Source organism: Ctenocephalides felis, unplaced genomic scaffold (assembly GCF_003426905.1).
Source record: "Ctenocephalides felis isolate EL2017-DRISC unplaced genomic scaffold, ASM342690v1 CF-g0.4_SCAFFOLD_01492, whole genome shotgun sequence".
In the NCBI taxonomy this organism is placed as follows: Eukaryota; Metazoa; Arthropoda; class Insecta; order Siphonaptera; family Pulicidae; genus Ctenocephalides; species Ctenocephalides felis.
Window position 1 is genome coordinate 31419051 of NW_020537646.1, and position 14078 is coordinate 31433128.

Below are 14078 nucleotides of genomic sequence, written 5' to 3' on the forward strand. Positions count from 1 at the left end.
GAATATTCAGATATACAAAGGAGCACAAGAAATTCGATCACAGCTTAAACTTTCCGAAAACTTGCGTCGGCGAACGAGAAATCACACACTGATGGCCAATGAAAGTCACGATATAACGCTCTATCGACTCTTGGTAATTGAAATGTCCCAGGAATACCTACGACTATTGAAAATGGGGCAGGACGAAGTAATATAAAACCATTTTAGGTATTGGTTTGGGACGGTATAAATATAATTTGAAACTAAGTGAATTCTCATGGAATCCAGGTATAGGGATAATGGATCGATATTCTGACATATTTGGGATTGTTTAATAATTTGCTGATTTATCATTCATTATTACTCAATCAACATATATACTACGAGTGCTAGACAAAATCTGGTAGTTTTCTATATATCAAGTATTAACATTACAATTCAGTTTATGTAAGTATATGCAATTTGTAGAAATATAGTCGAGTCATTGAAGCTTAAATTACGTTGGAATCTCGGAATTCGAAATACCCAGCTGCAAGTCTGTAAATATTGCCATCCTAAAAGTTGTCTCAAAACCTACATATGTTAGGTAAACATAAATTTTAGGGTGTCAATATACAGTATTTACAGACTAGGTATCTAAAATTCCGAGGTGAACTTACTATAATGACTGGACTAACAATAAGAATTCTGTAAAGAATTTCACTTTCAATGTGTTTATCATTTAAAAAATTGACATTTTTTATTGAACAGCAATCAGAACTTATAAATCGTATTAGCTGCAGGGCTCATTTGGCAGTATTCTACGTCGGTTTTACAAGTGGCAACCCAAACAGTTGTTACATTTCTATAGTAAATTTTATTAATACAATTTTCACAATAGAGCGAATATTTTATAAAAATAATTATCGCTTGAAAGCATATTACTATATATACTATCAAGTAAAAATGGATGTCACTACTGCTTGATACCAAGCTCCTCTATAACAAAACTTCAGATGAATAGTTGATATTTAGATAGTTAGATGTTACTATTTCACATATTTTTTTATGTTTGTACATTAGTTTGTGTTTGTAGAGATGTATATGTGTATGTAATTTCATGTAATGCAGTTTCTTTGTATAATTTTGCTCAATAGCTTATAAAAATTTGTAATTTTTGATTGCTGTTAATAAATATATTAAAAAAAAGTTTATATATAAATGAAAACAGAACTTATGTACGTTGCTACTTTAGAATTGTATATATAAATTCAAACTTTTTAATTTGAATTCGGTGACTAAATAATGATGTCAATAAATTGGTTACAAGTTTTTACTTCGTGATTTAAATCAGAATTCATAGATGAAATGGGATTTTGTTGGATGCCCCTAAAGCACAGATAAACATATTGAAAAAATTGTCTGCCTTCAAGTAATATAAAACAAACGTTGCAATACTGTTTTGATGTATAATGTTGAAACTCCTACAAATAAAAATGTGCATCATCTTATATATTTTTTTGGTAATTCACACAGGTATATATCCTGAGCATAAATATGTCGTGAGACATAGAAAAAAAATATTTTAAGATGATGATTAAAAAAAAAGTTCTAAGTTGATATTATCTCCATACAAACAAATACGTGGCAAATATAATAAATATCAATTAAAATTGAATTTTTGTTGGTAAAAAGTATATATTTTTCACACCATTGAGAGTAATTTGCCCGGCTCGCTAATATAATACATTCCAATTTCAAGTTTAAAAAAAAATCACGTTTAAAAAAAACAAATTTCTGAAGGTGGCCTTCTAATATAAGGCTAGAAGGTTAAAAGCACAACACAACTGCTCATTAAAAACTAAGAATAATTCTGATTGCTGTACAAATAATAATTATAATTGTAAAAATAATAATAAACTAATTAAATCAGTTTCAGGTTTTTGTCAGGTTTCATAGGTAATTATTAAATCAAATGAATATTGTCATCAAATGACAATATACGCAACTGTCAAATTAAATTGTGATATCGGTCTGATAACTAAAAATTTGATGTACTATTGTGGGCCGATTCTATTGTAAAATAGATCAATGTTACGGCAAAGCTATGTAACGTAGCATTTTTATATAAATTGGTACTAAAAACTGTCGCAATTTTGATAGAAGATCTAATCTAATAAAACGCCCGAACGTTAAAAAAAAAACATAAACTTCTCCTTCGGAAAGTTAATAATCTTATCTTATGTGCATATTTGTGATGTGGCGTAATAACACATAAGCAAAGTTACTTGAGAGCTTGTTCCATAAATATTTGTTATTTTCAATTTCACAATTATGCTTTAATACGCTTTCATTAATATTTTGACTTTAATTTGGTTAGGCGGGTTTAATTAAAAACCAAAATTCAACATATCAATAATAATTTTTTTTTACATCAGTAGTATTTACTTTTTTCATTCATACAAAATATGATAGCATTTTTAGTTTTTATTGGAGCTAATTCGCTCCAGTTATATTTTATGTGTAAAACGCCTGACTGCACAGCAAATACATGGTATTTATACAGATTTTAGTACCATTTTACAAGCAAAACGCTACGTAACATAGGTCTATTCCACGGCAAAATTAGTGGATTATACTCCTTCGATATAATGTGTACAAAATACAAAATATTTTTTGAAAATAAAGTATAAAACGTCGATAAGAAAACACAATCAATAATTATTAAGACTATTAAGTATAGAGTTAGAACCATTAGAATGGAGCTCGCCCAGGGTATTTTGAATAAAGTTTATAGTTTGAGTTGAAGTTTATATAATTAACCCCCGCCCCCATATGAAATTCTCAAAGACATTTCTTCATCAACGAACAGGTAAACGTAAGTAAAAAATAAATTTTGTACATCTTACTAAATATTCTTGTATCAAAGCACGAGCATATTTTAACCGAATTTGTTCTATCTCAGCGTGCTCTTCAACAGAACTTATCTCCATAATTCGTCTGATGTTATTTCAGTCAAAGTACTATCCGAATAAAGAAAATATACGTGGATCTGCAAGTTTATCTTTCCATCAGTGATTCTAGTCGGTTTGATCCCGGCTAGAAATCTGGTGGAGAAACTCCGCAGAGAGTGCACAATTGGAATCGTAGCTGGGAGCGAGCGACAGTTTGTCTCGGCATATGCTAAAAACCTGCCACCTACTACGCCGTAGACTCTCGTAGATGTTTCACGCGTTATATGCAACATTTGTTTATAAACATATATAGAATACACATATGGATGTATATACAGGGTATGCCATCTAACATTTTTCATTTTCATTTTTCAGCCGAGGCTTTTTTTCTTCATTTTTGAATGTAATTACTATAATCATTATAAAATGAATTTATTTCATTAACTGAAAGGATTGTACCTTTGAATAAAAAAATAAATTTGAGAAAATATTCAATAAAAAAGTTATTTGGCGGACCCTATATATATATATATATATATATATATATATATATATATATATATAACCCGTACAGATATAGATTTCCCAGTATAAGGTAGAGCGGGGTTTGAAGGCCCGCGAATAAAAAGATTCACTGATATCTCAAAAAAACAAATTAAGTCAGGAATTTTTCCAACAACAATATTCCCTGTATAAGATAAAGCGAGGTTTAAAGATCCACAAGTACAAATAAACACCGTTTTCTAAAAAAAAAAAACAAAGAAAAGTAAACGTAAAGTCAGAAATTTTGACAATATTTGAAAGTAGAGGACAAAAGGTGTATAACCAGCTAACAGCTTAACTGCTACGACGTTCCTATGAGGAGATTAACCGACAATGTTTGCATATTCATAACAATGGTATTTTCTTTCGTTATTAGTATTTTTAATTGAGAGCATTGTTGTTTAGTGTACAAGACCTTATTATAATTTTTAATTATACGATATTTCTTGATTGTTTCATAAGTTGTAATGCAATCTTCAAGTTAGATTCTACAGTTTCTATGTATATATATATATATATATATATATATATATATATGTATATATATATATCATAAAATTCTCTTGTAATGATGTATGAATTGATACTCCTCTTAAACGGTTATTCAAATTTTAATAAATCTTTTTAGAGTGTGTCGAGAGAAATTTTCAAGATGTGGGAAATTATAAAACTATTGTAATATTGTAGAAATAAATAGAAAAAATTGCAAAAGAACAACATATCATTGTTCAACCTAACTATTAAAACCATCATTTATTCAATAATGTAGTTATTATATAGAACCGTTTTAAAATTCAAAATAAAATGGTGGATCGTTTTGCGCTATGGCTGTCTATTTTTACCCTGACTTCTGGGTTAAAAAGGATCAGATTCAGATTGAATGAAATTAGAATAATGGAAATGCATTTAAAAAAATCAAATATGTATTTCAAATATATTATAAAACAATTCTGGTAAATGTAGATTTTTACTATAAAATAATGCATTTTTATATTTCAACAAAACATGATTTAAATCAATTTTTAATTTCATGAAGCTTCTCTTGATGAAGATTTAAACTACCTGCGATTTTTTTAATTAAACAAATGAATTGTTCTCTAGCAGTATTAATCTATTCTATGAAAATTTCAAAATCCCCAATATAATTGAATTTATAATTCGAACAGTGAATCATGAAAAGAGAATTTTTATTAGATTTGGGTTTTGTATAACTATACATATTAGTATAGTACAAGTATTATGCAATAATGCGTGCGAAAGTAATAAATAAAGTGTTGTTTTGCAAAATGTTAATATTGAATAATCACTTTTGTATTTGGAAACGTATATTTACTCAAAAGGTTCTGAAATTAATTAAATGGTAAATCGTGTATACTTGCATTATTTCAAATATGCTGTATGTAGAGTGGTGTATTTTACTAAATTCAATATAAATATATTATTGACTGGTTATTCTCAAATAAATCTTTAGATTTCTGCCTGCTTTCTCATTAAAAGAAATAAGAAAGGATGAATAATTTTAGGTGAATGCAATTTAATTAATTCTTAGATTATGCCAATAATAATTTTGCAAGTGACCATTGATAAGCAATATTTTGCTGTTTTTTTTTTATATGAAATGGTTTCACAAAGAATAAAAAACAATTACTATGAAACACGAGTACATTAACTTGGTATAATTATGAAAAGTGGATTCAAAAAACACAAAAAGCACGAAGTCATTGTTTTCTTTGTACGGACTAGACGGAGAAAAATGAAGATTGTTGACATTTTATGCAGAATTAAAGTAATAAAATCTGAACAATAAACGTGAAAGAAAACCAAGGTCATATATATATATATATATATATATATATATAAATAAAAATATTTCTGGATAATTTATAGTATAAAAGAAAAAATATTGCATTTAGAAATATGCTGTATACAAGTGAAGAAGGCGGAAGAAAGTCATAAGAATCGAGGTTATTACTGGTTATATATCTTTTCCCCTTTACTTTCAAATATTGTTGTTAAACAAAGCTTAAATTTACTGGTTTTTGACACATCACTGGTGGACCTTTTTAACCCCGGACCTTCATATATTACTAACTATTCTACGATAAATTCTGGGAAATTATAACTGGGAAAATGTTATTCGGCAAAAGGTCCCGTGATCGATACCAAATTTAGGTTCTGAATTTAAATAACAAATAAAAAATAATATAGCCTAGAAAATGTTTTATAAATACCAATGACTGTATAATTATACAAATGAGATCTTTCAGAGCACCTTGAAAGAGAAAAATATGGTTTGTAAAAAAAGAGTGCTACAACGCCAAAAAGTGCATTTTCATATTAGCATTTACCCGTTTACTAACGTTTTTTATTTAAATAAAACTACAAACAAAACTACTTACTACAATTTAATCATAATCAAGTAATATTCATGTAAAATATCTTATTAAATGTAATTGAACATCATATGTCAAAAACGTTTGACATTTGACGTGTTAGCCAGCGTCCATTGTTTTATTTAAATTACGCTTCTACAAAAAAATTTAAATTCAAAATGTAAAGTTTCTACGCGATTTTGAAATCATATCTCACGTTTCCGACAACCTACTGATTAGCACGAATTTTTCAAGGCTAAGACTGGCCAAATCGGTTTAGCTGTTTTCGAGTTTTACCATATTATTTTATCGAGAGCTCCATTTTTATATATAAGAAGATATACATATACGTAGTAATGATTTTGAACGTATATTTTCATCACTTATTGATAATTAATACAATAAGTAAAACCACATGTAAGCCAATCGTTGGGTTCACTATGAAGTAGTTTTAAATGAGCAAATACTGGGTAATAAGATATAAAAAGAATTGATATAAAAGATATCAAAAATTGTATAAACTCAGAACAAAATTCGCCTGATTCATGCTGTATATAAATAGTCTAACTCTATTCTATATATGTAGAACACCCCGAAGCAAGGATTTAGAACCGTATCACACGTCGCCCCAGACAGTATAGATGGATAAAAACACATAGGTGTACACTATATGCGTTATTCATACAAACACCAGCAAACTAAAACCCAAACACGCTTAAAAATACATGTATACGTGTGGTGGATTTAAATTTAAAATATACATACGTTTCGATGTATAGTTACCCGGAATCCCACAAACAATAGATTATTCCGCACAGATACTTTGTGGGTCGAGTAGCGCAAAAATCTATGGTGTGAGGTGTTCTACAGATTTAAAGGCATCGAATCGGATACATCTGAATACGAAGGTACGGATTTTGAAGAATGTGCTTTGGAATATAAATAATAATTGTTTCAGTTCAGATGATTATTTTCAAAACTTATTATGTTTATGAATACTTCTTCATTAAGCATAAAAATGAGTATACCTCAGTGGTGAGCTCTATTTTGGTTCTAATTTTATAATTATTAACAGTGGCGTCGGAATCGTGTGGGCTGTGTGGGCTTGAGCCCACCCATGAATTTTGATAACCCATCAAAAATTTGCTTCCGACGGCACTGCTTAATAGCCTTAATAATTACTAATTGTGTTTGCTATAAGAAAAACGGATTGTAATTGTATATTCAGAAATAAAAAAAATATTTTGCAATTTCTACCTACTATTAGTAGTACCAAGTTAATTAAATTTTCTTGTGAACAAATGTGTGGATCAACGAACCCAATATCAAATCATCGTTGGATTGAAAATTAAGATACAATCATGAATCTCAATGTTTACTTTTAAAATGTTTACGCACGCTATTTATATTCGATTTTATAATTAATTAAAATTTTAATTTGAACAGATGTCTGCATTATTGTAAATATTATATATTGAAAGTATTGACAAAGACGATTTTAATATAATTGCTATAATGTTGCAAATGATCACTATACAACTACAATAAACGGATGATATTCTCAGGGTGATAAAGGTGTTATAAGAAAGTAGTTGTAAGTGGCATAATGCCTTAAGGCAAGTTATGTGAAGAAATTCTCAATATGTGCAGGAGTATACTTGGTCATTAGAAATGGAGATTTAGGTATTTAGATAAAATTTTCAACTATTCAATTGATAATTTTGAAATTAGTTATGAATTTTAATAGTCAATGAGTTTCTGGTAATAGTTACATCAGATGGCGTCTAAGTTTTCGAAATCAGTGCAGTTGACAATTTGAGAAAATATTAAGAAGAGGTCAAAACACCGGCCCAGATACATACACACATACAATTCTATCTAATTTAGTTTTACACAGTTCAGAATGGCTTGAAATGTCGAGGAAACAAAATTAGCAAGTCGGATTTTCTGGAAAACATGCTTTGCGCAAAGTTAAAAGAACTATTTTCATTCAAATTTCAAAGATAAAATATGGTATTTGCATGGAATTATGCCTGGAATATAAGTTATTTTATCATGTTTGCATGAATTTTGAAAGTCGTCAATAATTCAATTTAATGATTTTATATTTGAATTAATTAAACTTATTGTAGTTATATATTAGTACAAAAAATTGGAAATTCGAATTACTTGTTTTTATATGAGTAAATTTCAAGATTAAGTATTTTGTTAAGAATTAATTGAAATATTTTAATAGCTTTCCAGAAATGTATGTACATACTTAAGAAGTATATAATGCTTCTTCTTATGCATACTTAAAAAATATTATGGAAATTATATATTTCATAATTATTTGTATATTGATTTCCGATATTTCAAATTTGGTTAATTTTACGCAACGAATATATAAAAATTCATATTACTAGGAAAATATTGAAAAATATCGATGTCTATCGTTCATGACTATGTTTGAATTTTTAAATATATAATATTACACATTTTCGTATTTTGTTTAAATATATATATATATATATATATATATATATATATGTATATATATGAAAATATGTAATATTATATATAAAAATGCTAACATAGACATGAACTATAGACATCGACATTTTTAAATTCGTTTCTAGTACTGAAATTTTTTATATAATCGATGCTTAAAATTAATCTAAGTAGAAACATTGGATATCAATTTACAAATAATTATTGAAAATATAATATAATTTCCATAATATTTCATCCACAAAAAGAAACTTTATATACTTCTTAAGCATATACATACATTTCTGGAAAGCTATTAAAATATTTCAATTAAGAAATATCAATATACTTAATCTTGAAATTTATTCATATGAATACAAGATATTCCACTTTTTCAAAATATTAATATTTAAATTTTAGATACTGAAAATTATCTTATAGTTTGTTGCACAAATTAAAATAAATGCGAATATTTCATAAATCATTCTTGTTACCAGATTTCAGAACACGAAACATTTGCTATTAACAGCATCTATTTTTATCAAGAGCAATTTATTCTACACACATTGTATTTATAACATTTCACGAAGGCAGAAATATGTGTCAAAGCCTTATCATCGATACAATGCCTTTAGCGTATTTTCAAATCGTGATATATTCTCCGCCCTTCATAAATGGAATGACACATCGAAGGGCAGAACAAGGGACGACTAATACAAAAAATAGAACGAAAACTTAAAATACAAACAATGATACGTGCGTATATGACACTTGCCATGATATATATTCATGTCGGACTTACCCGGTTCTGGCGAAGTTGGCCCAGTAAATCAACACGGCCTCTGATAGTGCGAGCTCGCTTTTCGTATAGTTTCGCGGAAAATGGGAAAAGCCGTCCACTAGCGGAGCTCCGAAAACGTATGCTAACTCTTCGCCGTGTACTGAACCCATCCTCTGAAAATAAATGAAAGTTGATGAATTCAATTTTGGGTAACCTAATATAACATACTACCTTAATATAAGTTGACACTATAATGAATGCAGAAATAAATATATAAACAATTAAAATCTTGTGCTTGTAAAAGAGTAAAGAGGCACTAATGCCTTGATTGTCTCAGGAATTATCATAATAGACTAGTTATGTTACTGGTATATTTTGTTAAATAAATGTATAAGTTGGCATCACAAATAGTCAAAAATCTACTTTGCTGTTTGATCAAGCCATTTGAATATTATCATCTAAAAACGAACTTCCAAATGCCAGAATTTTTTATTACTTTTTCAAGTCGTAAACAGCAATCAGAATACCAAATCCTATGAGCTATTTGGCTCGATTAATTTACTCATACACATACATTCACACTTATAAACATACGTATTAAGTTATTGTGCTAAATTTTAATATATCAAATAGTTGTCACTTTTTTTAAATTACTATATTTGTTACAATTGCTTAATAATCAACATCTAGTATTAGTAATGAACAATTATTTAAATTTAGTAAAAATAGCACAAACTAAAGGATAGAATTTTCAATAAAATGATATCCGTAGTATGTTGATTTAATATCAAATAAAAGAAAATAATAATAAAATTAATAAGTAAAATGTTTAAAATTTCTGAATAATAAAAATAGTACTAGAAAAACAAAGAAGAATAAAAACAATTAGTAAAAGATAATAATAAATATAAAAAAATAATATTAGAAATAATAAGATAATAATAATATAATAAGTCACTTTATTGAGGTAATTTCTCCAAAGGTGTGGTAATGCTAATAGTCTCTTCTGGAAACTTATTTTTCAGTTTTCTTGAGATTAGTGTCGTGTTAAAAAATGACAACAAAAAGATACACTTATGATGATATTACTATTTGACATAGAAACAGTACAATCATTTGAAAGTTATGTTTTAGTAGCTAATGTCGTGTTAATTTCACGATCAAACAAGAAAGACATAGCCTTTTAGCATAACAGAACTTTTTTCTGCGGAAATTGGCCGCTAAATGATATTGTACATATATATATATATATATATATATATATATATATAAAATCAACAAGGGGACAACAGGGGCCAATTATCTTTTTCGCGCCAATATGTGTCTAAAATCTCAACTGCATTATTTGTTATAACTAATACAAAAAAATGTATTACTAGAAAACATCAGAACCAAAATTTCATACGCATATTAATTTATAATTTTATATATAAAATTATTCTTCAATGATGTAAGTAAATATACTCCTCACAAATGATTACTCAGATTTTGATAAATCTTTGTAAAGTTAAGTAATTTTTTAGGATGTATGTGATTATAAAAATAAAATATAAGTAATATTGTAGAAATAAATGGAAAAACTTGCAAAAAACAATATATCATTGTTTGACATTGAAAACATTTTGACATTGAAAAAATTTTTGAATTGTCATCTGTCCAAAATGTCGATTCTCTTGAATTCAGTTTATTCGAGCCTAGACAATATTAGTATTTTATATTTATATTTATTATTATGAATAAGAAAAATTTAATATCTAAAATCATATTGCCGAAAACCAGCTGAGATGTGCCAGCAATGGAAACAAATATAAGATACAATATATGTTTGGCAGATAAAATAATAAATAACACAATACGTCCAAAATTGCATATACATTATTTTTTAAACTTATTTAAGCATGTATTTTGCTTTACTTTACTAAATTATTTAAATACAAAGTTTTAATTTATATGTGCGAGCGATTATGATTTTCCTATTTATGCAATAGTCAATAAATAGTAGCACTCATACCATTGTTATTTGACATTGTGTACCATTTGGAGGTTAGGTTTTAGAAGTTAATAGTGTGTAAATCCCTTGATTGAGCAGCAACAGTTTTTTGACAATTTTCGATTACCATCATATACAATTATTCAACAAAAGAGACCGGTAACGAGATGTATCTATTTTATAAGAAAAACTGGCTCCTAATGACATTTTCTGTTTATGTAATATCTGACAATGAGCATATATTTTTCGCGCCAATAAATGTGTCAAAAAGGTTACTGTTAAATTTAAAGTATTGTTTTCCGTCACTATAAAATATCAGAATTAAATATTCACGATATTTTCAAAAAATCATTAATTTTTTTATAATTTTAATAGTCATATAATACACGTTTTAATTCTATTATGATATATTTTTAAAAAATAACAATTTAATTGATTAACGCTTGTAACATAGAAATATGTAATAATAAAACAAATGGAAATATAGATCACATCGCGCTCGAAGCAGTTTATAAAAATATCACAGCATTCAATTACAAACCTATTCCCTTATTTTGATTGAATGTACCAATCACTACACACCATATTATTGAATTTTCACTTTATTTTTATAAAAAAATATTTGTTGTTTCAATTGTATATATGAACTGTTAGGTAAACACAAGAACACTATATTTATTTGTATAATCGCACTAAACTGATAATCACACTAAACTAATAATCACCCTGCACTGATAAGACATTATGAACGGTAAATTACAACTGATTATATTTGAAACCCAGTCCGGCTTTTATACCCGGTCCTCAGTGTCGTGGAAAAATTTGATTGGTTGGTATACCAGTGGTTGTTATTAATGGTATTGCAACAATACCGTCCGAGCAATACCATTGGTTGCGAAAGACCTATTATTGGTTACATACCTTACTGCAAGGTCACACGAGGTCGTTAAAAATATCACAATAATTGTAATAGCTATTCTCGATACAATACTTATATATACAATATTTAATTTCTTTGTTGTTACTTTGGATGAAAATACAAAAATTCAAACATTCAGCATAATTTTACGTCATCTGATTTGATTTGGCATAAATTAATTAAGAAATAAATCATGCTTATCTAACATAACCTTAGTTTTAATAGAATTATTTTTTCTATTGGTGAGTGTAATACCTAATTATGTGTCTTTATGCATCGTAACTCATAGCTATTTATTTTTAGAATAATTACTGCTAATTATAATATTGCCATCAGTGATAAATAATAAGAAACTAGCTATTAGAAATGTAAAGATTTGAACTTATCAATAAAAATAAAAATGGTTAAAATGCAATTTAATTTTCTTTTTACACTAAGGATTTCTATTTTGATTAGGAGTTAAAACAAATTTAGAAATCAGTTGCACATATTATGTGAAATTACATAATAACTTAATAAAATATAATCTAATTTTTTTGAGAGAAGAAATGTCTACACTTTCATATTTATAAAAGAATAAGCGTTAATACTTGCTATAAAATATTTATTTCTCTCTGCATTTAAAACTTGCTCTTATTTATTTTCAGGTAATATAAGCACAGAAGATAGAGAAACTTGGTTTGCTTACTAATAAAACATTTTAACTAAATAAGACCTACAAAAGGATTTGGCTACCGTTTGACAAATATAAATTATGACAAAATAGTCATTGTTTATTATTATGTTTGATAATGATAAATGCAATGTAGAATGTCAATAAATCTGTACATTTAGATAGCAAGATTCTAGACTATGATATAAAAGTTATCATTTTTGAAGGTAAAAGTATAGTCAATCATATTTTACAATCTCATTTCAACGCTTTCATAAATTATACATAATGAATAATAAATATATTAACAACGAATACAACATTTTCAGATGATGTACAATATTTTATTGAGCGACGATGTTATAAATAGATAAGTAAACTTGCTTTTGTTAAAATATATTAAATGTATTAAATGTATTTTAAATGCAGGAGTCTAAGGGGTTCAAGTCTGCCACGGTTATGAGATAACATAAACAATATTCATGACATTTTTGTGTTTTATAAATCATCATACTTTTAATGCGGTTAAATATTTGTATCATTGTTTATATTTAATGAATAAATTCCCACACAAGCATTCTTTCTTAATAAATTTTGATAAATGTTCATTTCAGGTGACATATTGTTAAATAACTGACATTAATTTATGTTGTTATATTATTTCAACTTTAACTTTTCAAATATCTGTATATTATTTCAACATCAGTTATAAGTTTCATAATAATTAAAAAAAATTAGGTAAACTTGGCCAGGGTATGTATAAAATCCATCAGTCTTAAATCACCAAAATAATTTAAGTGTACTAACAACTAGTGAACTTTTGAATAACGGTGTTCCCATGAGGCTAAAAAAATGAATCAGTTATTTCAGATCTGCAAGTTTACAAATTCAAGGGTTTCAATATTTCAGATTTACTAAGTAACAAATTGAAGAGTTTGAATGTTCTTTATTTTAATACATATTGAGGTGTTCTTAGCATATTAACGCTCCGTCGGTCGGCGTGGTCTGGCCAGACTTTTTTCGACTTCAATTGAAAAAAAAAAATACTTCTAGTAGTCCTATCGACTTGAAATTTCTTGACTTTTTTTTATTAGCTGTCGATCAATGAAAAAATCAGGACGAAACAATGTACAGAAGGATAATTATGCGGATATTAACGTTTTTATACTTCGATCGGTCGGAGTGGTCTGTCTAGACCATCCATACATTTTGTATAAAATATACGCTTTTTAATTTATGCAAACCAGTATTTTGTCTTTTTTTGGTATTTTATGTTCAAACTGCATTTTCTATATTCTTTGCTATGTGTTGTAACGTGAATGTTAGTATTTTCAAACGAGAGTTCCTTGAAAACCTACCAAACTTATTGGTCATCGCAAACATTGAAAATCGGATGAGTAATGCGCACATTATCAACAATTTTTCTACCCGTACTGAGTT

General features: G+C 27.4%; 1 protein-coding gene across 1 annotated transcript in view; it reads right to left on the reverse strand.

Moving 5' to 3' along the window:
- Nucleotides 1-14078, reverse strand: part of LOC113370735 (neuroligin-4, X-linked) — a 288495-nt gene that overhangs the window by 36203 nt on the left and 238214 nt on the right. The window contains exon 10 of the mRNA XM_026611427.1: nucleotides 9099-9250. Within this exon, the coding sequence (XP_026467212.1) occupies nucleotides 9099-9250 (152 nt within the window). The remainder of the gene's footprint in view (nucleotides 1-9098; nucleotides 9251-14078) is intronic.